Raw genomic sequence first — 27,929 nt, forward strand, 5'->3', positions numbered from 1 at the left:
TGCGAGATCCCTCCTTACATCCCAAAATGAGGAGTGAAAGAAAAAAGGGAAGGATTGGAACATTACTCAGGAAGACTGCTGAGTTTAGGAGCACACACTCTCTGTTTGAGTCTGCTGGGAAGTTCTTCTGACTATACCCAATAGCTACCTCGCCTCCCACTTTTTTAGGTAACCACATCTTCTCTCACATTCAAGGTCCTGTCAACCTTACTAGCACATCCTCTCGCATTCACCTGGAGGAAAATCTTATCAAGAGTTCAGACAGCAAGTGCCAGTCCATCCGACATGAAGGAAGAAGGAGTATGTCCTGACTCCCCTGAAGGAAGCCTGGTAACCAGCGAGGAAGAGGCTGAACGCCAGCAGAGGAAGGCCATGCGTAAGCGCACAGTACTGGTAGGCAAGGAAGCTGATGGGAGGCAGCCCGTTTCACCACCCTGTAAGCGTAATAAGAGGAGCCCGCATATTGAAACCTATGAGGATGTACACACTCAGAGAATCATTGCCAACGTGAGGGAGCGACAGCGCACCCAGTCTCTAAATGATGCCTTTGCAGAACTGCGGAAGATCATCCCTACTTTGCCATCTGACAAACTGAGCAAGATACAGACCCTGAAGCTGGCTTCACGCTATATTGATTTCCTCTACCAGGTCTTGCAGAGCGATGAACTGGACCACAAGATTGCCAGCTGTAACTACCTTGCCCATGAAAGGCTCAGCTATGCCTTCTCCGTGTGGAGAATGGAAGGTGCCTGGTCTATGTCAACGTCTCACTGAGCTCTCAGGTGATGCCCCTTTGCTTGATGTTGAGAAGGTATGTGAAAATACTGCCCCGTTCCTCAGGCACAGAATGCTTATGTCACGTCTGCATTAAATTACACGTGTCCAAAGAATGTAATGTCTTGACCCATAATTTGGATGATTATATATATAAATATTTTTTTTTATTTTATTTTTTTTCCATTTGGTGCTTCCAGAATAATTTATTTAATCATTATAAAATCATCCCAGTGTATTGGTGATAAATACAATAAAGGCTATATATATGAATTTAGTCAATATCAACATAATTGAAAATCAAGTGCAATGGTGAATACAACAAGTATATCAAACATAGATGTTAAGAATGGCTATAATTCTATAAACGCCATACCCCATTACATTTTGAGGTTTCCATCTATAGTGACACCAAGAACTCTTGCCCGCAGTAACACCTGTTAATTTTGGTGTGTTTATTATTGGTTATAGTTTTTATAAACCCAATAAGGTTCTTTAGCCTGTCAAATAAAAATTATTACATTATCTTACAACTGGAAGCAGAATTCTTCTCTTCATTCTAAAAACATGTTTCAAATTGTGCTTTTGATTTTTTTTTTATATATAAATAGTGGATTTTATCCTACTATACAAATTGCATTTTCCATTTTCAAAATTCACTTTGCGTGGCATGTGTCATTTCCCTCCGAATAAATTAGTTCTTGGCAAGTCCTATGCACATTACTCTTACACCGGAGTCTTCATTGGCCAAGGCCGTATTATCACCAGAGAACAGGTTCTTCTCTGCCACACTGTGCCTTCTTTTGCCAGAAGTGGTTACATTTCACAGAATACTTATTCATACAAACTGATCAAACTAGGCTCTCATTTGCAATGTTTCATACGTACTAAGGAGGATCTGCCAAATTGATTTTCTGTTGGCATTAACCCCACTCTATAGAATCACCATGTTATGTATTCACGTTCTATGAAAAGTTTGTGCAACGTCATAGGAGTCAGTATACTATGTATGAACTATATCCTCTTTATTTACATGGAAAGCATCACATTGTTTTTTTTATAATGCCACACATGGACAGTATTTTAACCCTGCCGGCTAACACATTCACACAGGATCTGTTGTAAGATCCCCTGCGGCAGAACATGTTTGCTTCTTATGTTCTGAAATCTCCCAGGGTGCTGAATATATATACGATGCTGCAAGAATCAGATAAAGACTTTATCAGATAAAGTATTTTTCTTAATAGCCTTAAGTCAGCGCGCAACGCCAGATACAGAAATTATTTGTTAACATGCAACAATACAATAAAGATTAACTATTTGAGTTATCTACCAGAAATATGTACTGGGGAGTAATATTTTAAAAAAAAATAGTTAACAACAGTAATACCTTAAAACTCCTTTTGCTCGAAAATTAGACTGACTTTTTTTCATTCAAAAAGACATAAAAATGTACGTCTTATTTTTCAAATCAAGCATTATAGCTTATAGTAGATGTTTTTTCCCTCCATTAAATTATCACTTTTCAAAGGCAAGCGTGTCTTGAAGAAAATACAGATTTTTCTCTTACTTTAGTATATTGACTGTATGATGTAACATAAAAATGTGGAGAGGTTTCTGTCACCAGAGAGAAAAATCTATTCCACTTGTCATTGCTTTGTCCATAATCCACTGTAAATTATGACATTGTAATTTTGCAATATATATGATGTACATGTCACAGAATTATACGCAGTGGCATAAAATACAGTCTGTTATGAAGAGAAATGACAGTTTTTCATCATCCTATATATTAATTTTTTTTTTTTTTTGCTGTATATCGTCTACTTTGGACAGATTACGTATTTTGTTTGGGAAACAGCCAATGGGTTATACCTTAGAGACAGACACTTGTAAAGTAACGTTTGTTATTGTCGGTTTTCTGAACGCTACATCGTTACAGCCCATACAGCTGTTCGGTAGCCCCCGCTCTGTCCTGTTTTGTGGTACCTAGATCGTCTGATATAAACTCTAAAGAAAATCCTTTAAACGTCTCAATATCGTGATATGTTATGTAGCCCGATCTCCAAAATGTGCTTCTTTTCCCTTTACGGTGTGTTTGACCTATATCAGGTGTAGTTAGCATAGCGATGGACATGTGTTAGTTATTGTTCCCTCAAGATTGTAAGCTTGCGAGCAGAGCTCTCTCCACCTAATGTACTGGTTTGTATTAGTCTGTCGATAATATTCTTGTCATACGAATATATGTATTGTAATAAGCGCTGCGTAAACTGTTGGTGCTATATAAATAAAAGATAATAATAGTTATAGTTGTAGCTTAATGAATTTTTATATAGACGCATTGTCTAGCAGAGTTATTTAGGTGTACTGACCTCACGTTATACGCTCACATCACCAAAGGGCAGAGGTGAATAACCTTGATTGGTTTCCAGAACTATCGTTGGCATTGCCTTCCCGTGACAATTACTCTTCGGCCACAGTCTCGCTCCCCTTGTCATTCAAGTTTAAGAGAAACTAAACTAAGTATAAGAAAATTAAATGAAAAATCACTGCTTTGTAGAAGTTTTCGTTAAAAAAGAATATGAGCGTCATTAGCTGGTTCACAAGCATGCATGGTTACCAAAACCCATCGGTATTGTTTAAAGATGTCCTGGATTTTAAACTTGTATTCCGAAACATCGGTAGATAATGTGAAATGGTATGTTTAATTGAATTATCCCGGAAACATAATACCCAAAAACAATGACAGCTGTGTATACACGAACAAATGCGTTCACCCGTTGCTGACATTCCCTTATACGATTATCTTTTTTAAGTACAGTTAAATGTAAAATTGTATGTAATGTATGACTGGAGAACTGATTTTGTCTCCAAAGGACCTGCGGAGCAAGGTGATTTTTTTTTTAAATAAAGATAAATTAAAGGGATTGTTGTGCTTCTGCCCATGAAATAGCTGTCAAAACATATCACGTTACCAGTAGCAGGACACAATTAAGGTGATATTTTTTCGAGCCCTCCACAGGGTGAAAAAAAGTTTTATTAGACAAGTCAATTTTCAGAGACAAATGTCAAAATCATGTTTGTTTCATTAACACTTGACCTCTCTGCTCCAGGAAGGACCTTTAACAAATCAAAGAGACGCCAAATGTCAACTGTCGGAAAGCAGTGGCTGTAATGTATAGTATACACGCCAGGGCAGAACTGGGCAGAGAGCAAGCTAAATGTTTATGGTCACGGAAAATACATCTCCCATTTAACGATGTCTCCCACTAGTACTTTACTTCCATCAGCATTCTCTGTGATTAGAAAGACTATTATTATTATGTATCAATAGTATGGACCCAAACAAGTACTTAAATAGAATGCTTCCTCTATCTATCTATCAATCAATCTATACACATACACAATTGTACAAGGAGTTTCACACTTGGGAACTCCTTGATAATATTTTTTCTTTGTGATTGAGAAATAACTTAAGACAATGTGGTCTGACATTTTACTAACATTGACCTAGAGAGAGAAAGTATCTGTAGGTTTTTGGTAGGTTTTCTTTTTATGCATTTTTTTTTTTTTAACTCTAAGAAATGTTTTTTAAAAAAAATCCTTTATAGTAAATATACCGACCGAAAAAGTATATAGTTGCATAAAAATATCGAAGAAAAAGTCCAACATGCCTTTGAAAGCACTCCAAAGGTTTTGCACACATGCAATATTTCAAATTATGGCCAAAAACCAAAAGAAAAGAAAAATTAACCTTAAAACTATATCATGGTGGGTTATGTAGCATGGTTTTGATAAATACATTGCAGAAATAAAGACTTTTTTCACTTTCCAGATAATAAACATCACATTTTGCATTAGCCCTTAGAGCGGCAGCAAATATGTGACATGTTTCACAACTTCCCTTGGCACAGAGGGTTAAAAAGTGTTTGTAGAAAACTAGAAATTATATAACTAATATAGTGGCTGTCTCGTGAATGGCGGTTTCTGTATTTATTATTTCTGTATTGAGTAAAATGTACTGTCAGTATTAAAAGCAAGAGCTATGTAATCTGGCCGCCGTTGTTGTTCTGCCCTGGAGGGGACGTCTTCTAAGCCCACCGAGCCTGGACTCTGCAGTGATATAGCCTGGTAGTGTTTACAAAGAACCCCACAACTGTTTAGCAATCATAGCCTAAAATCAATACGATTAAGGCAAAAACATTCTGTGCAGAGATCTGTCTTTTTTTTTCTTCCAAAATTCAAATATTGCACCACAATATTTGATCTCCCCAGGTGCACTTTTGCACTAAACATATATATGCTCATGATATTGGGTTCACATACATCATACAGAATACACCATAGACACAGTGAGGTAATGAGTAGATCTTAATATTAACACTGTGGTTTTCTGTACTGATAAAGACCAAGAAGGGTTAAACCAAAGTGACATGCGGAGGTAAAGGAGCTCACGGTGAAGGCAATGCCGTTAAAAATCACCCACTGTAGAGTTCTCTGTATGTGCAGAAGCCACGTATCATACAAACTAATGTTCTAGCAAAAACATTTCTCTGTTTTATCTTTTCCGGTATTGTTGCACGGTGCAGATCATCAATACAAATAAACATAAATAAATAATTATATATATATATATATATATATATATTTATATATATAAACTGTAACAATTAACACTACCGCCGGGGCATATCTTATTTATAACCATAATATTTAATATTAATCCACCAAAATGAATTGGGCTTGTGCTGTGACAGATATAGTAACCGACAAAATGGATCTGTCAAGCATTAAAGACTTAACTGTCCAAACCTCCATGGGTTCCTTATCAGCAATATTGTATAAACTATGTTAACATGCTGTCTAATCTCTCTCTGTCTATTAATGAGTACAGTTTATAGATTACATTCTCTAACATTGCTATGAGAAATAAATGATTGGATAAGCCATGATGCATATCCTTTGGATACGTTCTACCGTACCTCTCGTAGCTCAGTATTACTTTTCACATTATGATAAAACACAGCAGTCTCGCAGTCTGATTGACATTATTATTGGTGTATAAACGCTGAAATCTTTTTCAGCATCAAAGCGAGATTTTCCTTCTAGATCCAAGGTGTGCACTTCTTTTGTCCCGAGAAAAGTAACAGGTGTTTCCTGTTGAGAAACTGAACTGTCTATAAAGTGTCTATATTGAGATATACAGGAGTTCGGTTTACATTACAAGGTCAAAGTGCTTCAAATCTATTGTCAGTAATCGGAAAACTATTTAAAATCAGTATCTGATAAAAGGCATGGTATAAAACTCCCCCGCTACAATATTTTCTCATTTTCATTGGCATTGCATTAACACATCAAGTAGGGTATAACAATTATAAAAGTATTTCTTATCACGCTTTTTGTTATTAATATCTTATTATATACTGCTATTATTATTATCCATTGATTTGTATAGTGCCTTTATAGTCTGTAGTGTGGTATAATAAACCCTGCTCAAAGAGCTTACAGTCTAGATTAATAGACCCCTTTTTTTAAAAAAAGCTAGTATTACTTTTGTCAAGAGTCAGCATATTGAACGACATTGTGCCGCAAACACCAAAAAATAAATCATATAAATACCAAGTAAAATAATAACGGAATATGGCTTTGCTCATGAGAACTTACTGCCTAAGAGGCTATTTTATTTGTCATTAATAAAGCAGATTAGTTCTAAACCCCTCTAATTAATAACAGAACATCTTTCTGTCAGCGCAGTTGAAGATCTAAAGGAGATCATGGAAGCGAAATACTACATAAGATACATATGATAGCGTGTGTTGCAAGAAGTACATACTGTAAGGAAGCGTTAATTCTTTTTTTTTGCATTTTTGGGGACAGTTACAATGATTTTGTAATTTAAATATAGTGGGAGTACATTTTATTACATATATTTTAAAGTTACGGTCTCCTCTTGTTTAGTAAGTCTTCACCAGTGTCCAGAAGAAACATCCCTATAGATAAATAGTCTTGTGGCTTACTTCACTAAGGGCTGAGATGGCCCAAGAATAGCCTCAAGATGAAAATTTGCAACTGGGAATTTTTGTAAAATGTTTCAAGGGGAAAAGGGGTTGTTAATTAGAGAGGAAACTACTGCCAGGTCCAATTGATCACGTCGGGCCTACCTTGAAATTATATAACTTCCAGGAAACCTGTGGCAAATGGGGTACCAAGAGATTCCTGCAAGTTGCCCCTATTTAGTTGGGTTCTGGATTTGAAGAAACCTGTGAAAACCAAGAAATGGTCTGTGAATCGCGAATAACCCAAAAAATTTAAACTTTCATATATAGTCGTTAAGCAGACAAAAAAATGCATATCCCGTGGGGTCTGTTCGCTGCACACCTAACATATGGCTGCTCGTTGCTGAAAAAACTGTATATCATAATAGTATTATTAGTAAATTAGTATGGCATTCCCAGCTTAATATTCAATGGTTTCACTTTCAACAGATCAAAAATCTTAACTAGATTATAGGAAATTAAATTATGCGTCCTACAGATGTAAACGGTTACACTGTGACCAAATCTAGAAAATTAATCCCACACCTATAGTATTAAGTTAAATATCCTGGCTCTTGTGTCTCACTGATTCATCAGTTATTATATTATTTTATTAGAAGTAAAATCATATTACCTTGGGGCCTTTAGTTAAAATCACAAACTCAACAAGTCCATGAGAAGTTATAAAGTGTATATGCATTGTATGGTGCTTGGGTCACCAACATAGCTAGAACGCCTATAATCCATTTCCTTCATTCTACGGCCATGTCCAGCAAAAGCATACATAACAAATAAAACGCTTTTGATTTAATGCAAAATAGCAGTGTTTCCTTTTGGATTTTTTTTTTTAAAGAGAAAAGTGATAGAAGACATAGTACTTGAAAGCTGAAGTAAAGATATAAGATGTAAGTAAATAAATGTGTTCATGCTGAGAGGGAAATGTAGGGAAGGAAGAATATTTAAGATACAATAAAGTGATGAAGAACAAAGTGTTAGAGGGCGGGGAAGAGATCAGAGATATGAAAAATTAAAGTTAGGGCATTGATATGGGGTGGGAAAGACAATAGTGGTATCAAAGAGGATACAAGACAAGAAAAAAGGGGCGCCATCTATAATTTTGCATTAGGATAGGGTCTGAATGGAGAAAGATAAATGGAGGATTGGAGAGAGTAAGAGATTATAACGGCAGAACCAGGTTGGAGGAAAGAAAAAGTGGGGCATAGAAGACGTAGAATGATGGAGGAGGTGGATGGTAGAAAGGGAGGAGCAAAGCTGTCAGGAAGAGGGGGCAAGATAGAAGACAAACATACTGATTGTGAGAGAGGGTAAAAATACTGTAAAGGGACAAGCTTGGCAAAAAAAGTCTGAAAGGAACGGAAAAAAAAATTTGTAAAATTAATCAGGAATATAAATGTTAAATTTTATTCTGCAACAAAAAAATCATCAATATCCCAAATACGCAATAAGAATATAGAAAACAATCAGATGCTTGTTAAGCAGGAGGTCTCGAGCTCTGGTGTATGAGCGAACATTCATATATTTGTTTCTTTAATATATTTTCTATTAGATAAAAATTGATGTCTAAGATTGTTATACAGAATGCAATACAAATAAAATGTTCTAGTGATCATATTCTAATGATTACACTTTTATGCGAAAAGTACTGTCAACAAGCATAGACTTCTCTGCATTTTATATATAACAAATTGGACATTTTTAACACATCCAGTTGTGTTCAGTTCTCTACTTAGCTTTCTTATTGAGGATGTGAGAACGCTAACATGAATACAGTATTACAAACATACGTGGAGATGCGGAGCGCAGTGCTTGCTTTGATAAACCCAAAGCACCTGGAATATGTATTCAAAACGTAATGTTTTTTCTGTCACCCTGTATTATGAAATGCATTTTAGGAGTAGCCAGGTGTTTTGTGCCACCATAGCCAGATGTTTACCGCTCGGAAGGCTTTATGTGATATATATATATATATATATATATATTCAGCTATTCTTTTACCTACTTACCCTTAGGTTTAATAGTCTTATGAACTACTAAGCCTTATATACCTTCTAGCATTTTGAGTGAAAAAGAGCTTTTTAAGGACTAAATAATGTCAGAGGCGGGCTCACAATTAAATATTAACTCTTTCAGCACCAACGCCTTGCCTCTATAAAATAGAAAGATCTCAAGAGTAATCTACAAAATGTGGGGATCTCATTCCTTAAACCAAGGCCTAAATAAATTAAATTACAAGGACGGGCTTAAGTATCCCCAAACTATTCTATAAATCGTCTTTTTTTCCATATTCTTTGATCACAGAGTTGATAGAAAAGCAAAGGAGCTAGAGAGTTGTCTTAGTTTAGACAGACATGTCTCTCCTTAGAGCATGCAGTCCTAAATACCCCCGTGAATTGTAAAAATAAATAAAATTGATAAGTAAGCAGAGAGTATGGGAAAAATAAATAAAACATAAAAGAATCCAGATTTCTTTTCATGTGGTAAATCCATATAATTTCCCTGCAGAAACACTTGGTGTACAGGATGTCAGAGACCTTTTACAAATGAAACAAAAATATAGTAATTAACAACTTCTATTACCTTTTGGCATAAGCTTTGCTTTATTTTTGGGGTAATTTGGCCTGATCAAGGCATCTGTACTTTATTGGACTACAAGGCCCATCAGCCAGTCAGAGACACCGAATGTAAGGCTACTGCTTTCAGTAATTTAGCCCAATATCTAGTGAACAGTTTTGCACATAATAGCCAACACTGCCCTTGTCCAGATTGCGATGTCTGTCTAAGGTCATCCAAGGTAAGCCAACATTCTCACACAGTAGTGGAGAGGTATAAAATATAGAATTATTTCAAATTGTAAATATGACACCCTTTAAGTAAAATGTTTATTCTTATTACAAATACTTGGACATATATATGAGTATTTCAAAACATGATTAAATTACCAAAAAAAGGTTTTGTCCCACATGTTTATCAGTGATAACTATTGTATTTTAACTGCTCTCATTATGCTGCTAATGTGTTAATAGTCACCTTTAACCATAACTGTTATTAGCCAGGGGACCAATGGCAATTTCCTTAAATATTTCCCCCTCGGACATGAACGTCTTATTTGGGGGTCTATTAAACCAAAATAACGGGAACCCTTTTTTCCTATAAATCACTATTAGCAGAGTGGCGATCTGGGAAGGTAATTTAAGCCACTTTGCATTCATATTTTAAGCGACTGGACAGAACATTTGTGCATAAGGTTGTCTGATGAATGGCCTCTTATACTGAGATGATTTATTATTAATTTTAGAACCCCTAACAACACCATGGTTTACACAAACTGTTTATTTCTATTCTTTTTTCGTTCTATATGCTTGTAGCATGCTATGAGGCCGCCATTATGCTTTTTGAACAGGTGCAAACATATTCACCAAGACAGAGCATAACAAGGCTTCTCGTGCAATTTCCACAAGTGAAACTGATTCAGTGCAGGACTTGAACTTCAAACAGCAAAGGTTGTTGAAGCCTTAGATTAAAGCGGGTCCCCGGAGACTGCAGAGGAACGCAGGCATTTTTATTAACCCGTGTTTAAAACAATTGTGGCAGGTGATGTGGCCACTTAAAACAGAATCCATATGCCTTTAAGAGTGCAAATGAAATTCTTGAAACGCAGGATAATTAAAATGATACTTTTTTTTTTTTTGCTTACATTTCAATATTTTGTCTGGAATACCCTGATTTGTCTCTTTTTTCCCGGATTGCTTATGTGTTAATAGAATACAGTCTGACATCACAATTTGCTTTGGACAAAAAAACTACAAAGTTTTAAATTGATATGTAAAGCATTGATTTCATTACTAATTTATAAAGGCTTTGCATAGTCTACAGTAGCCGAGGGCAGCATGTATTGAAGAAGGTATAAACTGTATGGCAATAAATGATGTAGATATTGCTGTCTTCAACTCCAGTGATGCTCAGCTGTAGTGTACGAGAGCAAGCCTGCCCTTAACAATCATACCCCTAACGCTCCTTTGTTATTACAAGCATGTGTTAGACACTGGGAATCTTTTTCTCATTTAAGCTTCATTTTGTCTATTTTTTGTAGTACAGTGACAACTTTTTTTTTTTTTTTACCAGCTCCGCAGTAAAAATAATAAAAATATATTTTGTTTTTAATAAATAAAAATGAGCTGTGCTTCATGGTCTTTCAACACCTAGAACATTTTGAAATGGAGTTGTGTTCAGAACAATTGTGCTCTTAATTAATACGATGGAAATCTTCTCAAGGTAACACTGTTCCTGTCCATCCAACATGTATATCAACAACTATTGCAATCTATTTTTTGTTTTAAACTTGAAGCAGCAAGTCGGTTACTAGAACATTCTTCATCGGATGGGACGTGTGATGGGTGCCTGGATGAAACCTCACAATTATCAGGGTTATGCTTGCTGTGGCTTCTTCTGTTGATGTGTGAGATGTCATAGATTGTGGATCTCTGGAGTTTATTCACTAAAGGGAAAGTTGATAGGAGAGCTGGGGTTTTCTCCTACCCTTGTTGGTTTCTCCAGCAGGGTTCTGAGCTGGCCCTGTATAATGCATAAATCAATGGGTGATGAGACTTTGGAGAAATCTCACTGAAATAACTAAACATTATCCAGGGACAGCCAAGCTCTTCCTGAAGAAGAAGCTAAGAGGAGTTGGCCCTTTATAATACACAATGAAGTAAAGGAGCTGAAACACAATCTCTACTGTAGAGAAAATACTTCTGGTAGCTAATACAGAAAAAAAATACAGTTTGCAATTTTTTTACATTTCATGTAATGTTTTGTTTAATCCTTTACTCACTTCTGACAATGCACATTACATTTATTCCCAGCTTACTACATTTAGATGTTGCTCCAAAACACCGACCCGCCTTTAAAAGTTGCTGTTTCTTTCCATGGTGACATATATTTGTATGTCTCTAAAAAGAATGTATTGCATATGGTTTTACTCTAATACTAAAAAAAAATTCTGAAACAAACGTTCGTGGCATCTATTGTGCTGTCTATTCCTAATGCAAAAAGACTGAGTAAACACAACTTTGATCTCAAAAGACAGAACTTTGCTCATAAATTAAATCTGTCCAAAATGTCTAAGCATTTTGAGGACATCAAACATACCCGCAATATTTTTCTCAGAACGTTATAGTTTTAAGATTAATGTTAAAAAGCAGAGTGCCAGAAATATCTGATATTTTCACCAAAATAGAATTGCATGTACTAGAAGATGCCAATTGAAAAACATGGGATTTTTAGTAAAATTTTGACAACATGTCCCTTGAGATATTTCTCTAACGCTAAAGCCGCTTTGATTGTGAGATCCAGCGATACATGATTAAGTACTGAACTTGTATGTCTCAATTAGGTATGTTTAAAAAAAATTGCTAACGCCTCTGCACGAAAAGTCACATAACGTTCTGGACTCACATTGTGTGTGAGTAGGATGGACGCCATGGAACAGTCTGTTACTTTCTTAATTGGAGCATCGCGTGTAACCAATGAGAGACAAGCAGAGCAAAAATTCCAGTTTGCATTAGTTTGCACAGATTTGACAATATGCCTAGTGGTACTTGGGGGAGATGGGTTTTAAAGTCTACTTTGACCCATTCCCTATCTTTCTTATGGACATCATCTATTGAAAATGGGTTATTTTCTCTGGATCAGTTAAAAAGTATACACCGTGATCACGTGTCACATGTACAGAAACTAAATCAAAAACTCAACATGTGCCTCATAAATAACGTGATTTCAGCAATACCTAACTGCTTATTGGGTTTTATACTTAATGATTAGAATTTTTAGATACTTGTATAATGTAGGGAAGTTTTACTCAGAGGGTGGTAGATAGTTGTGACAACCTTCCAGCAGAAGTGGTGGAGGTTAACACAGTAAGGGAATTTAAAGAAGCATGGGATAGGTAGAAGGCTTTCATGAGTCTAAGCCAACACCAAGGACTGATTTTCTTTTTATGGAAAATGGGCCGACTAGATGGGCCGAAAGGTTTGTCAAATTGTATGTTTCTATGATTAGACTTGGTTACATGAGTTCCAATTCTTCTTGATGTTAAGAAAATATCATGTATATGGTTAATTTTTAAGACATGTGAGTTCCAAAATGTCTTGTATCTGCATTGTATGGGGACATTTAAGTGCTTACTGAAGGGCGGTGTGGTCCCTTAGAATACGGAGCTAAGATCTCTGCCGTGTGAGCGCACTCTGCCTCCATATATTACAAAATGTATGTGCCTTGATTGATAAACTTGATTTGTGACAATGGTGGCTCTAGCTTCAACCTGGGCCCATACAATGTAAGGACAAAAATACAATGATGGTGAATACTATAGATGGCAGGATTCAAGCAATTAAAAAAGGCTCTGTTGAATGGACATGCACCGATAGGTGGATTACACAAGAATGGGTGGGGTTATCATAAGCCCCATCCCTTTTCCAGCCCATGACACCCGTAAATATAGGGCACTCAGGGAAGGTTCTATAGGGAGGTATGTATACCTAGAAGCTCAATGGATTTGTCGTTGAGGCTTTGAGTATGGTTGCCTAACTTCCAGGTCAATTTGTTGACTTCTCTACCCGTTCACTGCAATATTCCCATTATCTACTTCCAAAATAGGGCAAAGAAAATGGAAAACTCTTCTATTCTGGTGTGTTTTTGATGTTGATGATATAACTGCAGGGAAAAATCCCAGTTTTTAATATTTTTATTAATACAGTGAAAACCAGATCACTATTAACTTTTTTTTAAGTAGATGAAAGGGGAAAAGCAAGAATATTGCAGCTTTCTTGTCTGTTTTCTCCGTGCATATCCTGCACATAAAGTACAGCACCTGTTCTCACTTACACTGCTATTTATATGTCGAAGCAACACACCTAAGAACTATATGAACAGTTTAAGATTAAAGAAGAATAGTTAACAATGCTTCATAAAAGCCAAAAGGGAAGAATTTTAGGATGTGTTAATCTGCACAAGGGTATAAGTTATATAAGAGCATACATAAAAGCAGTAAACTGAGCACATAGCAGCAATGCCACATTTTCTAACACTATGTAGTATATAAATAGGGGACTCGTCATCGAAATAAGAGGCTGCAGTAGATGCCTATGCACACTCTCGAATTAACAGTGCAAAGGCAAACGTTTGTAAAGTTAATACTTTCACGTTACTATGCCATTAATATTGTTATGTCAATAAAGACCTGCTTGGGTCGAAACGTTGACTGTGTTTTAGCATAAATTGGCTTATGTGTGGATACATGTTTGCTGTAATTTTAATGTCATGAACAATGTGATAGTTGTTTCTATCTTTGATATACGTTTGGGATTTGTCAGGCAAATTTAGCGGTGTTGGTGTCCACCACTGAGGGTCGGGGGGTTTATATGTCATGTAAGGAAGTGATTTTGGCTAATAAGATAATGAAATTTAACCATGCATGGGTCAGGCATAAAGATAACCCAGAGTCTAAGACAAAACCAAGGACTGATTAAGGTTTGAGTCTTTATATGGAGACAAACGGACAGACTATATGTGCTGAAATGTTTTGTTTCTATGTTCTATCTATTTACTGAATTATTTACATTTAGCACTATTAAAAACAAAAGTACAGTAACTAATGTACAGTTTTACAAATGAAACATTTTTATTTTTTTGAGTTTAGTTTTAGTGTACTTTTTCTAAATAATGTATCATAAAAATCCAACCTGCCTGGACACAGGCTCAAAGCTAGCCAAACTATAATGCAAATATCAGTTATGATAACGATCAACTTTTCACTGGCTTCTGACTTTGGAAATCAGTGAACAGAAAAATATGATATTTTTTTCCTTCAAATGATGTTGCCAATCCCTGCAAACTTTCATTTAGTAGATTTTCAGAACCAATGAGTGGGAGAAAATACAACGTTCCAAGAACCATTTAATATTTTTTTTTTCACAAAGAAAAAGCCAAACCCAATGAAATGGCCTGGTTCTGACATTGGAAATTGAGTACATTCAGGACATGTACTGTAGGTAAAATATATTTTTTTTAAATACATGTTTGCATGTTCAATATACAGGGGATTTGGGGGTAGATTACTTATTTTAATACACTGGCATAAAGACATTGTACAACACATTATTTCATAAACCCTATTCAGTACAAGGAGTGTACCACCACCACATTGGTGGTGAAGGTGTTAATAGATTTTGCTCTTATGAATTCAAACACTTTTATATTTCATTTTACGAGGCTGTTACCAATGTAGTTTTGCCAAAGGCAGTTTAACAAATCATGCAAACTTCAAGCCCAGTGCAGCTTGGATTGTTTTCCTTTGATTACAAAGAGCCATTATATAAAGGGAAATGATTTACTATGCAGTGGTCATGGAATGCTGTCCATATACAGCTCTGATGTAAGATGTTTATTCTTTAGGCGTGCAATACAATTCCTAATTTTTCCCTTTAATCCCAAAGTTTACGATAATTGACCTTCATCTATGTCAAATGAGGCTCTGAAGGAAAAGGGACAATGTCAAAGAAACAGAGAACACAGTAGAGAACCTAGTAGTTTTAAAAATAATAACTTATCCATATCTAGCTTAAATCTATGTTCAAGTGGGACACTGACATGTGTATTCACCCAATATATTATAAATTTGTAAAAAGAAAAAGAAAAACTAATAACAATTACCATATGGCATTCCAGAGTACTAAAGGCCAAACTCAGCAGATACACTCAGTTGGAAATTAGTACGTTAACTTCCCAGAAATCAAATCAAATTACCCTGCCAGCCATTTATTGGAATATTGGTCAGGACTTCCCCAGCTGTGAGATGTTCCTGACTCTCTGTTAAAGTTGGTGGTACCCTGTTGATGTCATGTTGTGAGCTCATACCTACTTATGTGCACTTGAGCTGGATCTCACTTGCTCTGTTTCTTAATTACCCAACTCAGAAGCTAAAACTGGAATATTAGTTTGGGAAATAGTAGAGAATCACATAGGAACATGTTAGACAAAACATTGTTTTAGATGTGTTCCCTGTAACACTGTAGTTTATACTATACCTAATTGTGACTGATCTCTGATGGTAACAGTTTTGGGGGGCTTATTAGCTGAGGCCAACATTGCATTACACTCCCAGATGTTGTTTTTAACATAGTACAAATTCTTAGATTTTCATTTCTGATTTCACTATAAAGCGCAGTTTTGTATGGAAAGTCTCCTTTGTCGCTGTTTCACTCTGGAAATGTTCTGAATTGTTTCTGTTCTCTCATATAGCCTACGTAGCAGTGGCTTAATTATAAAATGTAATGGGGGTACATCAACTACTAGACTCTAGAACCTAGAGGACCATCAGAGTCCTGCATCAGAGCCACCAGACCTAAAAAGAGACGTGGTGCAGATGTATCTCCATTCTAGTATCTCCATTCTAGAATAAATGAAAACAATGGGAGGGGGAAAGATAGAGGACCTTTGGGAGCCCCAAACCTTTTTAATATATGATCTAGAGAGCATCAAGTCCCAAGCAATCTTCTAAAAAAACATTTGGGTCAGAACAAGCCTCATAGAGCAAAATCATCATCACAACTCACTTGTGTGATTACACCGAAAAATCTTAAACTCTCTTCTGGAATATTATAATTTATATAATATATTAAAAGTCTGCAAGGTATTTACAGCAATACATCACTTATACTTCCCTTAATGTTTGTTATTCAAAATTATTAAAACTGTCTTTTCGCTGTATGATTTACAATGCAATGCTAACAGAAATGCGTAGTTGTCTTTTTTAATATAAGTCTTTGTGCTGTATAGCGTTTTGTTTCTAACTTAACTGCCATACTGTGCGTGAGCTGATATCTTCATACACCAGCATGATATACTTATCTTCTATTGCAAGTAAATTCTATACGTTCATTTAAATTAAATGAAATAGCTTAAAGTCTATATGGAGACCTGAACAAGGCTTTATTTTTTACTATTGGTATTTGATTCCCAGGGACATAACAGCACCAGATATATTACAGAAATTGATGTAATAAAACACACTAGAATTTTTATATATTAAAATAGTAGGAATTTCTGGTTTTGAAATCACGCATCTAGAACTATCCTGTCGTCCTTTTGACCCCACAGCTCCGCCACACCACCCGAAATAACTTTTTGAGATAACGGGGGGGGGGGGGGATGTAAAACGCTATAAAAATACACAAGGCTGGATATGTTCACATTCGGGAACACAATCATAAAACCATAAATAGCCATGTATTGGTTCTTAGGCAGTAGGTGGTCACCCACCCCATAAAAATAGAAACAGAATTTGATGGCAGATAAGAACCATTTGGCCCATCTTGGTCATCCATATTTCCTGATTTAAAGACTTAGACCCTAATCAGTCCTTGTTCTTGTCTTAGATTCAAGACAGTTTTATGCCTATCCTATGTATGTCTATTACTCCTGTTGGGAGGTTTCCATTATCGCCTACGCTTTCAGTAATGTAAAACTTCCTTACACCATGTCTAAGCCGTTGGCCCTGGATCCCCTAATTAAGGCTTCCATTATCGTGTTCTTGTTTGTACTTAAATGTTAACTTGATTCCCCCAAATTTTGTTTGCAGTAGTTGCGAAATTAGTTCGAATTTTACACCCCTTTACCTTCATTACCCTTTTCCCTTTAAACATTCCCTTAAAACCCCAGGGTAATTTCCTTTGAAGTTAAACATAGCTATTTCCAATTAAAATACATTGCCAGATTTTTTTTCCTCCTTTCTCTCTTTCAAGGCTTGTCAATTAAACCTCGTATTTTCCATTATAAATAAAAATACATCTGGGAAACAATGGGTTGTGGGAAATAAAATAAACACGCAGGGATGTGTTATAGAGTTCACCCTTTCACTGCCTGGTTGGTCTCCAGTAATAAATGTACATTATTTATAGCACAGAAGAGATTAACCATTTTGTTGCTTATAGTACAATAATGCATCAATTTCCGTTTCGCAGGAAGAAAGTATTTTATCGATCTTGAAGGGGAGGCAGATGAAGCCACCATTGTCTCTCTTTAGTAGATTATCTTAAAAACCTTAGAAAAAAAACGTTATAAAAAGAAAACCTTGAGATTTATTGCTGGATTCCAGCAAACCAAGTAGAGAAACAACTTTTTTTTTTCTTGAATTATATTTTCCCATGACCGTTTTGGCAAATTTATAGGGACTTTGTTTAGCTTATTCACGAATGTAGGAGCCTGCAGTCGGGTTGCAGCTTCAGCTCACTTACATTATGCTTATGAGTATACATGGGAACCTTCCAGGGCAGGCTAACCGCTTCTTATTCTGGGGGAGAGCCTTTGAGAGCGAGTGGGACTAGGACTAGTGGGAGTGTAGGCAGGACTAGCCCTTCTTTGGCAAGGGCTAGCCACACATAGGGCAGGGCTAAACAGATGGATAAAGAGAGAAGACACCCTAGGCTCCAGGTCAAACCCGAAGAGCTCCCAGGTATGCTTATACAGAAGAACAGTGTTGTCTAATGCAAAAGTCCCCTGCTAGTGAATAAACTCCTTTGGCATGTACAGTAACTACTTTGGTAATAGATGCTGGTTAAAAGCCTATTCAAGAGGCACAAACATATATATTTTTTAGCAGCCAAGAACTGTGTTGACAGATAGAGAAAAACTCAAAACTTTTAGGAGTTGCAATAACTAAGGCTTCTTTGTGCATTCCACAGCTGCAGCTACACCCATCAGTATTACTCGGCTGTCAAGCCCTATACATTTTTTATTAAGTCATTTTCTCAATAACTTCATACCGGTAATAGGTAAAGAAGGATTACAATGATTGAGTAGAACCCACATCCCTCATTCTAGAATTAAAGCTAGGGCTGTTCCGGAGAAATCTCTCCAATTGGCCCATGCCCACCGCTGGGGGACAACTACCTGGGGCAGCAGGACAATGCGAGAAAAACAGGACTGTTGAAAAGCATGCAACAACTCACTGTCCCAACACCCTGTAGCTCTCCATGGCTGACTGGCTTTCTATAACCTCAAGCATTACACATTAGAGTGTTCTAGCAAAAGCACTCTCTCCAGATAACAATATCACAGATATTGGCTGGATGTAACATGAATTATGTTCACTGATTGTTTAATACATTCCATTTACTCATGCCTTAAATTATAAGTGTTTCCCCCATGCTGAAGCCAAAGTTTTTCATGGTGCGTCTTTTGCCAATGCATGCTGGGATTCTGCAGAATACCCTCATATGCCCCTTCCTCGGCCCCCCAGTTATTTTTTGTGCAGGAGATGTGTTTGGCCGAACGTATCTTCCTGCAAATTACATACTTACTGCCACTCAGCTCTAGAGCTGGGTCGGAGAACGCTGTGGGTGGGGGGTCTGTTCAGACCCCCACGCTCTTGTGGAGTGAACACTCCCTTTAATTTTAAGGGCATCACAGAGGTAGGGGGGCAGCACCAGGGCTGCAACTTTTAGGACAGGTGTTTTATTTATTTTTTATTGCTTTGACAAATGCATATTAAAGCATGCATAATATGCATTCTTCTTTAACGGTCGTGTCAAGGACATTAAGCTGTCCCTTTAATGTTCAGCTCTTGGGAAGCCCAGCCGGGCCTTGGGTAAAATAAATAGCTGTCTCTCCCTCCTGCTATTAAACTAAACATCTTGGTTGTGGCTTGTTCTGATACATACGTTTTATACATTTTTACAGCTCATCATTTCAGCAGCTATTGAATGCCATAACATAATTAGTATTGGCTTTCTCTCAGTGCCTGTACAGAATATAAACATTGTTTAAAACATAATATTGCCTTGATTAATGACCCCTCTGTGTGAAAAAGGTAACCGAGTACAGCAATCATTTTTAACTGTAGTTTTCTGAGACACACGCAATGGGAACCGTGATTCTTGACTTATATAAATAGTATATATAAAAATGTAGTCTTTATTTATCAAGGTACCAAATTAGAACACTATGCAGCTTATGGTAGATAAAAGGGTATATAGTCCAACTCCCAGTGACTGACATTCTAGGTTTTTAATATCTTTCCTCTTTACTTGTTGGTGTTTATATGTAACCCCCCCCTGCCAATATATTAACTTTGTATATTAACTATACCTCCCAACTGTCCCATTTTCCATGGGACAGTCCTGATTTTAGGGCACTGTCCTACCAAGCTTCCCCACATGGGCCGGTTGGTGGGATCCTTTGATTTCTCCCTAACGACTCAGGTACCTCTAAAATTGATGGAGGTCCGTGCTATTTGGGTGATATTCACATGTACTCCACCCACACACCCAAAAATTGTTGGGGGGTACGTATTAACTCCTGTGTAAACATCATTCATTTATAGACATTCCAGCTTAAACCTGTGATTTTGGAACAGCCTGCCCTATTATAAAGTTGGCAGTAAGCATTGCTGTTTGCACTCCAAATGGATTTGATTAAATTAAGCTTGTATTAAATACATTCTGCGGGGTTGCACTTGTTCCCAATGGACCCGAGTAAGTGACATCTTTCCCAAAGTAGTTTTTAACTATTTTGGAGGTTGATATATATACTGTGTTTGTTTATCTACTTGATTCCACATAATATCCAGCAAAAATTGTCATGTCACCTGGTAACCCTAAAAAATGTAAAAACTTGCAGAAGAAACCTGAGTTTATTGGGTTACTGATCAAATAATTTTCACAGTGTACCTATGGGCATCATTCTCAGTATCTTAAAGTGATCCATTTATGCTCCATCTGTAATGAAATATCTCTTCTACCCCATTTTATTGTGATTTCTTCATTAAATTTACCATACTCGACGGTTAAACGATTTACGTATTTATCTCAGGATGTATGCCATGTAGGATGTGAAGGATACAGTTATGGTTTGGGGCTTGTTTTGGGCTTCACGCTAAGGAAAGAATGCCACAGCCATTCCAAGGTCTTTGGTAATCATGGTTGAGTCATAAAGCAGAATTTAAGAAAACCACAGTAAAAACAAAGATTTTGCTGACAGATTATGCAGTGGATATTTGAACAAGGATTAAAAATGCCAAGTTAGAGTCAGTTTGTAAAGTATTTTGTCACTTTCTTTTAGACTTAGTTTCATTTAGTAAGATGGAAGAGGTGATGCTGGAATCTTAAATCAAATTGAAATTTATTCACTGCAACATACAAGCCAACGCCAGAAATCGCTCCCAAAAAATGGAATTTGTACAACGAAGGAGAAGCAGGCATGCCGTTCACACGATAAAAAACAAACGCAAACCTCTCTGACACCGTGTATGGCTTCAGAAAAAGGCTTCTAACACATATAAAAAATATTATCGAAGTTTGTCCACAAAATCCACAAATATCCCAAAGCTTAATTTTTTTTACCAAAATGAAAAATTACAATTTAGTAACCATTAGTAAAATAGTCTGCAAATTTTTTAGCCTCTGTGTTAGCAAAAAGTGAACAATAAACCTTTCAAAAATATTTTTTAAAAGTTTTTTTATGTATTTAAATATTTTGAAATTTACAGTAAGACTTGTTTTTCCCATTTTCTAAACTGGGGGTCAGAGGTACATTAGATGGATTGTAGGAACTTTTATTTTACAAAGAGGGTGGTAGATAAATGGAATGGCCTCTCATTAGACGTGGTAGGGGTTAATACAGTGAGTGGGTATAAACATGCATGGGATAGCCATAAAGTTATTCTGAATCCAAAACAAGAGCAATGACAATACCAGGGAACTTTTAGGCTCCGTTTACCCAGAGCCTCTTTGCGAGATGTGGCTAGGACTACCCGCTGACGTCAGTGGGTGGTCCCACCGGACACACCCCAATTTAAGGGGGAAATGGGCAGGGAGTGGGGCATGCCGGGACACCGCTCCCCCGACCCGGAGGATTCAGGTGTCGATCCGGAGAACTGGTGGGTGAAACCGGAGACTTCCCAGGTACGGCAATGGCTGATTAATGTCTCTACTTTGGGAAAAATCAGGCACATCAAATGGGCTCTTATTTGTCACCAAAATATAATATCTTTTTGCTTTCTTACTAATCATGCCCACTGCCTGCTGCTCCGCTGTAAATCAATTTGTTTTTAAAAGGTTTCCGTACAGAAAATTCAAAAGAAGGTTAAAGAAAAAGAACGCATTTGAGTAGCTTTTAAACAGAGATTAATCATTTGGGAAATAACTCTTATAAACAGTACATCTCTATATATAGCCAGTATTTTAGGCACCTAAAAAATAGATAAGATACGAAAATATAAGACTCATTTTCAGATTTGAGGTTGGAGTACTAAATGTAACAGGTACATGTTTAGAGACAGGGTGACGTTAAAATGTTTAATGCTGATTTAACTTAGACCAGGTCAGATTTATAAAGAGTAATTATGATCAAAGTTGTAATTGTAGAGCATCATCATTGAAACCAGTGGAATGTTACCACTGATTTCTCTTTATTTAGTATGATGTCCAAGAATCGGTGAAATGTGCTTATATTAGATCGTTAAACATGAATAATACAGAATGGAGTTGGAATTGCGGAACTGGCAAAAATGGGGACAGCGAGCCAACAAACCTCCAAGAATTCAAATAATGCCAGCATCCTGGTATTATTATATCATTATCAACAATAACAAGAATAATAACTAAAATAATAACTAAAAAAAGACTGAAATGTGTGGTTTTATATCTAAATTAGGAGTAATTTCACTTAATAGTGGCTTACCATACCATCTTTATGTGGCAGTTCTGATATATTAAGATTTGTACATTTCTGTGCTTACTTATAATGTCTTCATTTCTATGCTATAACGGGTTTTGTTTCTATTCATGTGAATACATGATTACCAGTAACATGGTTATCATATACAAGTCTTTATAATACAGCTGTCTTCATATTAATTATCCTCATCAGTTGCATTTACAGAAATTGCTCTCTGGGTTGATATTTCACAATAAGTTGGTATTTTCTCATAAGAAATTAAGTTGTTTGTTGTACTTTTTTCTTATTTGTCCAAGTATAGAATTGATTTTTTTTAGCTACAGTATAAAATAATATTTATTCAATTACAAACAAGTGCTTACATTTATAGAATGGGCTGCGTAGAATGAATACAAATTGTGTACTTAACATAAATTTAGCATGTTACCCTATTTTGAAGTTATTTGCTTTTTTATGAAAGGTATTTGTTATTTCCAGTGGGATTAATTAATACGTCTGTTCTATACAATTTGTGTACTAGTTGCATATTCGGAATTCTGTGGCATGTCAGGGAATATAGCTTCTTTAAATCAGAGCAAGGGATTTTTCCGCTATTTGCAGCGTGTGAAGCTCCCATATCCCTCACTCAGTATTTCATCTCTGGGGACAGGATGTTTTGGAAGATGAAAGGAGAGCTAATCTCAGCCCTCAATTACTTCCATACTTCTCTTTCTTTATGACCAAAATCCCTTTTAGGAAAAGAGGGCAGGGGGTTTAGCACGCTCCCTCTTCTTGGATGGATTCCTTTCAGTGCCATCTGTTTTGAAGTAAAATATAATGTGATCAGGCTATAACATTTTAAGCAAATTCATCTGGCTGGATCTTATGGAGTGGAGGTGAGATCTAGCTATCTAACAGTTGAAGTAAATACCTTGCAGAACCTTCAAATCAACTCATAGATCTCACATAACTCCTCAGACCCAAATGAACCCTTCGAACAACATTAGTCGCAATATCTTAATAATACATTACAGCAGGAATGGCTCTGCTTTCTTTGAAATAATAGACTGTGGTTCTAGCCCTTGGTGATATTCGTAAAACATGTTTTTTTTCCTCCCTTGCCGAAGACTGTTTAAAACCCAGCTATGGCAGTGAAGACTGTTATTTACACCCTGGCTATTTGTCGTACAGATAAAGAAAAATGGATATTGGTCTAAGAGAAGATGTTTTTGTTGGGCCAATAGATTTAGAGACACAAGACTTTAAAGGTCTCTTCTTCAGAGGCAATATTTGTTTCTTTGTTAGTCCAATGAAAGCTATCAACTTAAAGTTAAACTAAAGATTTTACAGATGAACCCACATGTGTAGCATATTTTCAAAGACAATGCAATGCCAGCAGATCAATAGTGTATTAAAAAATAAAAGGGCTGGGATATATCTATTGTTGGGTTGGAAGACTGTATTCGTATAGGGGATTGTAGGTAGGGCAAGATAACATTTCATCTCACCACTTGGACTACAAATGCAGATAAATCAGGTAGATAAAAGTGCCTTATGGATTTAAATGTCAATTGGGCCCAAGATTATTGGTATCATGGACCCTTCTATTTGTTGCAGGACAGCATTAGTATATCAAACAAATGATACAACATTTGGTTTAGTATTTTACAGAACTATGGATTTAGTCATTTAAAATATAGGTTTTAATATTCTCATGTTACGATGGTAAAGTTAACATACTTCATTTTAAAGATTTTCCCAAATTCTAAAATTGTATTAAAATTTAACCTGTAAAATCTACTTCAGCATCCTTTACAGAAGACCCCCCTTGGGTTAACGAATGATGCGCTTTTATAAGACTGACCCATTAGCCCCACCGATGAACATTTATACTGACCACAGTTTGCCATAAACCTGTACTAATCACTCTCATCCAAAATTAACTCAAACACACTGATTGCTCTTAACATAATCCACAGCCGCACCAAAACACACGCTGTCAGGAAACATATTAATCTTTCAATATTCCTGAAGTTGATTTTAATTTCAAACACAATAACAAGATGAACAAATAGGAGCATGCATGACATAACAGCAGGCATGTTTGATGGTTGAATTGAAATTTTGGCATCGGTCCCTGTTGGGCCTCTTTCTGTTACACATATTATCTGAAAATAAGGCTAGGATTATGTTGACTCCTACTTTTGCCATATTGATATAAGGAAATAATTGTAAAGTTCCACTATAATTAAATGAACAGATTTACATTTGAAGGACTGGGCATATACTGTATATGTACACAACACTTGTACTAATCTAAGGGGTTAATTATATGTGAATTGATGTTAATTTCCAGCCCACTACCACTCTGAAATATAAAGAGATTTCATATATTGAACTATGCATTATCCAGGATCAGCCCTTCTTGCACGAGAATCCTGGTCTGGCCATTCATAATGCATGGTGAGTTAAGTGAAATGTTTCACCTCATTCACCAACTGACCTCCAAACACATACCTTGGAGAGGGTGCTTTATCTGTAGTCTGCATTTCCAGAACAGCCTGGATGCCAAACTGACAGATCTAGGGCTATAAACCCATAATGGTAAAAGAGAAGATGTAGTTTTCAGTCAACGGTGATACCTTTTTATGGGGCTATCACAGTAAAATATGGAGAGGCACAAAAGCTTTCAAGACCTCAAAGTTCTCTTGTATCCATCTGAAGAGACCTCTGAGGTCCTATAAGCTTATTAAAAAAAAAATCAAAAAAAATCACAGGCCTGAAAGCTTCTACATTTAAGCAGGGGCAAAACATGGCTCCTGCTGCAGGCCCCACAATGGCAGAGCTCACCTCCTTCTCTGTCACGCTCTTGGTCTCTCTCTAGCTGTGAGTAAAGCAATGCACTGAGATATGATGTCATATTCTGAAGACAGCCACGATTTCTGCAGTTTTTTATGTACAGAAATGATGTACCCTAATGTACTGAAACTGTATACATTCCCATCTGATATATAATACTGTACGCCATTTTTCAAAAGTATTTCTCTATTTAACTCTCTGCGGTTACAGAGGTTTGAGTCTTTCTACAGGAGCAGTGAGTTAAATGTGAATATGTGTTGTGGCCCTATCCAGCAGTACCCAACATACCCAGGAACTTTATGGCTCTAGCTACCCAGATCCCCCCTTGCGGGATGTGGGCAGGAAGTCCCCCTGTTAGTGGGCGGAAACACCGCTGGTTAAGGGGGAAATGGTGTGTGTCAAAACTTCTTCCGGTGTCTCTGGGTGAAACCCATAGAATTCCCAGGTATGGTCACATACTGTGGGGACATCTCTTAAAACTCTTAATAGTATTTTAATATGTTTAACACCACACTGATGAGGTCCATTAATTTTCTTGTGTTTTTATTTAAAAACATCAGTGGTATAGATCATTTTGGAGGATTCTGACAAATACTGTTGACCAAAGCAATGGTAATAGAACACTTCTTGTGTAAAGTAATTGAAGGGGACCTACTCAACAGGAACATTTTGTTGGTTGCCAAAGTGATTGCACAAGGGCCGTCATTTATATATAACCCCCATAGCCTTTGTATATGTTTCAGTGACTCCTGGTGAATGAGTTTATATGGAATACTCATTCCAGGCAATATTACATTGTCCTAAAAGCTCTAAATATTTTGAAAGGGTCATTAGTATTGCTTTAGGAATGTTGCAACAGACTATTCTTTTTGGTAACTCTTTTGTATTTACTGGCCTAGCCTTCCACCCACATATGTTCATAGCAGACAGTAAACTCCTTAGTCATAAGAATAGCAAGAACCCCCGGTCATAGACCACTAAAATCCCATAGCTCATAATTTCACATATATCATGTGGGTGAGCTGGATATGGATGCTTATGATCCTTAACCCCATCTCCTGCACACAAACCCCAGAAAAGTTCTCAAACCCTGTGACAGTCACAACTTGATTCAGTTTCCTAAAAAAATATATCTCTGTTAATTAAATCTACATTATCCCATAGTTTGCAAACTCAAATTCTTATGTTATGCACTACTTGTTATGTTTTGTTTACCCATTGCACAATACTGTAGAATCCAATGGGCATACCTGGGAACTTCTGGGCTACGGCTGTCCGGAGCCTTCCCTTGCGGTGGGAGGTCCCGCTGATTTTGTTGGGCAGTCCCGCTGACGTTAATGGGAGTTCCTGCTGACGTCGGGGCCTTTAAAGGAAAAATGGGCGGGGAGCGGGGCCTGGCAAGGATTCGGGTCTTGTGAAACCTAGAAAGTTCCCAGGTATGACGATGGGGCTATATAAAAACGATAACTGTATTGGTATGGATAATTTACAGTAGTATGAAACATGTTTTTGTTACTTTGATTAAATTAGAACAGTAAGTAAACCTTCTTTTCAATTTTATCTTAACAGGCTTTTCAAGACTGGATGTTCAAATAGACTGCTGAAAAAAAGGTCAACTTTATCAGATGCCTCCAAAATATTATCTGCTCCAGCAGCCATTTGTGAATTGATGTGAATCTACAAGCTGGGATACGCCATAACTTTAACCATAAGAACGCTGTGACTTAACCAGCCTTGATTTCAGCTTCATAACAGAAGATGGCGCAAAAAATAAAAAATCACCAGGACTGTAAAACCAAGGCTGGACATTCATCTACTTGTAAAAAAAAAAATCCTGTGGAGATTATTTATTCAGAACACAAGAAGAATAAGATGAACATTCATGTTTTATTCTTTGTCGCTTTTTGTTTCCCTTTTAAATCGTTTTCGGGAAAACAATTCAGAGCTTGTATTTTTTTTTTAATAGCTTGCTAAGCAATGCTAACCCCTTGGGTGCCAGAGCAGTGCTCAGTACATGCACCCTTGCTGCACATTAACCTATGGATAACCTATATTCCCTACCACTTTGGGCATGTAAAGAGTTAAATACTTGCATGCTAGCGACCCACCCACCCTGTTTTTATTAAATGAATTTTTTTTTGCTTTGCATCACATATATTTCAGGCTTCGCACTTTGCAGCTTTGCTTTTTGGTATTAAATACATATTTTCTATAACACATTTATTTTGGTGATTGAACCAATTGTCTGTGCATAACAAATAATACTTTACATTAACATAACCTGAAAATTTACAACACTGTATAAACAGTGCAGTATAGTAATTCAGTAATTGTAATTAAATTACTGTCAATAATTTAAAAAGCTGTAATATATTTTTATTTTAGCGTTGCTATTACATGCAACACAAATTCTGAGTTAGATCAAGTAAAAGGGGAAATGTTAGCAGATGGAATCTACCATACCTACTATATTGTCCATATGCATCCAGTTAAAGTTAAAGTGGAAGCGTCACATTATCTTAGAGGTAT

The 27,929-nt window shown here is 36.6% G+C and overlaps 1 protein-coding gene across 1 annotated transcript; it reads left to right on the plus strand.

Moving 5' to 3' along the window:
- Nucleotides 1-52: 52 nt before the first annotated feature.
- On the plus strand, nt 53-27,856 carry LOC128473654 (twist-related protein 2-like). Its single transcript, XM_053455906.1, has 2 exons — nt 53-811; nt 26,970-27,856. The coding sequence occupies exon 1, from the start codon at nt 286-288 to the stop codon at nt 772-774; it is 489 nt and encodes a 162-aa protein (XP_053311881.1). The 5' UTR covers nt 53-285; the 3' UTR covers nt 775-811; nt 26,970-27,856.
- The last annotated feature ends 73 nt before the right edge of the window (nt 27,857-27,929 follow it).

The sequence above is a fragment of the Spea bombifrons genome, chromosome 2 (genome assembly GCF_027358695.1).
Source record: "Spea bombifrons isolate aSpeBom1 chromosome 2, aSpeBom1.2.pri, whole genome shotgun sequence".
In the NCBI taxonomy this organism is placed as follows: Eukaryota; Metazoa; Chordata; class Amphibia; order Anura; family Pelobatidae; genus Spea; species Spea bombifrons.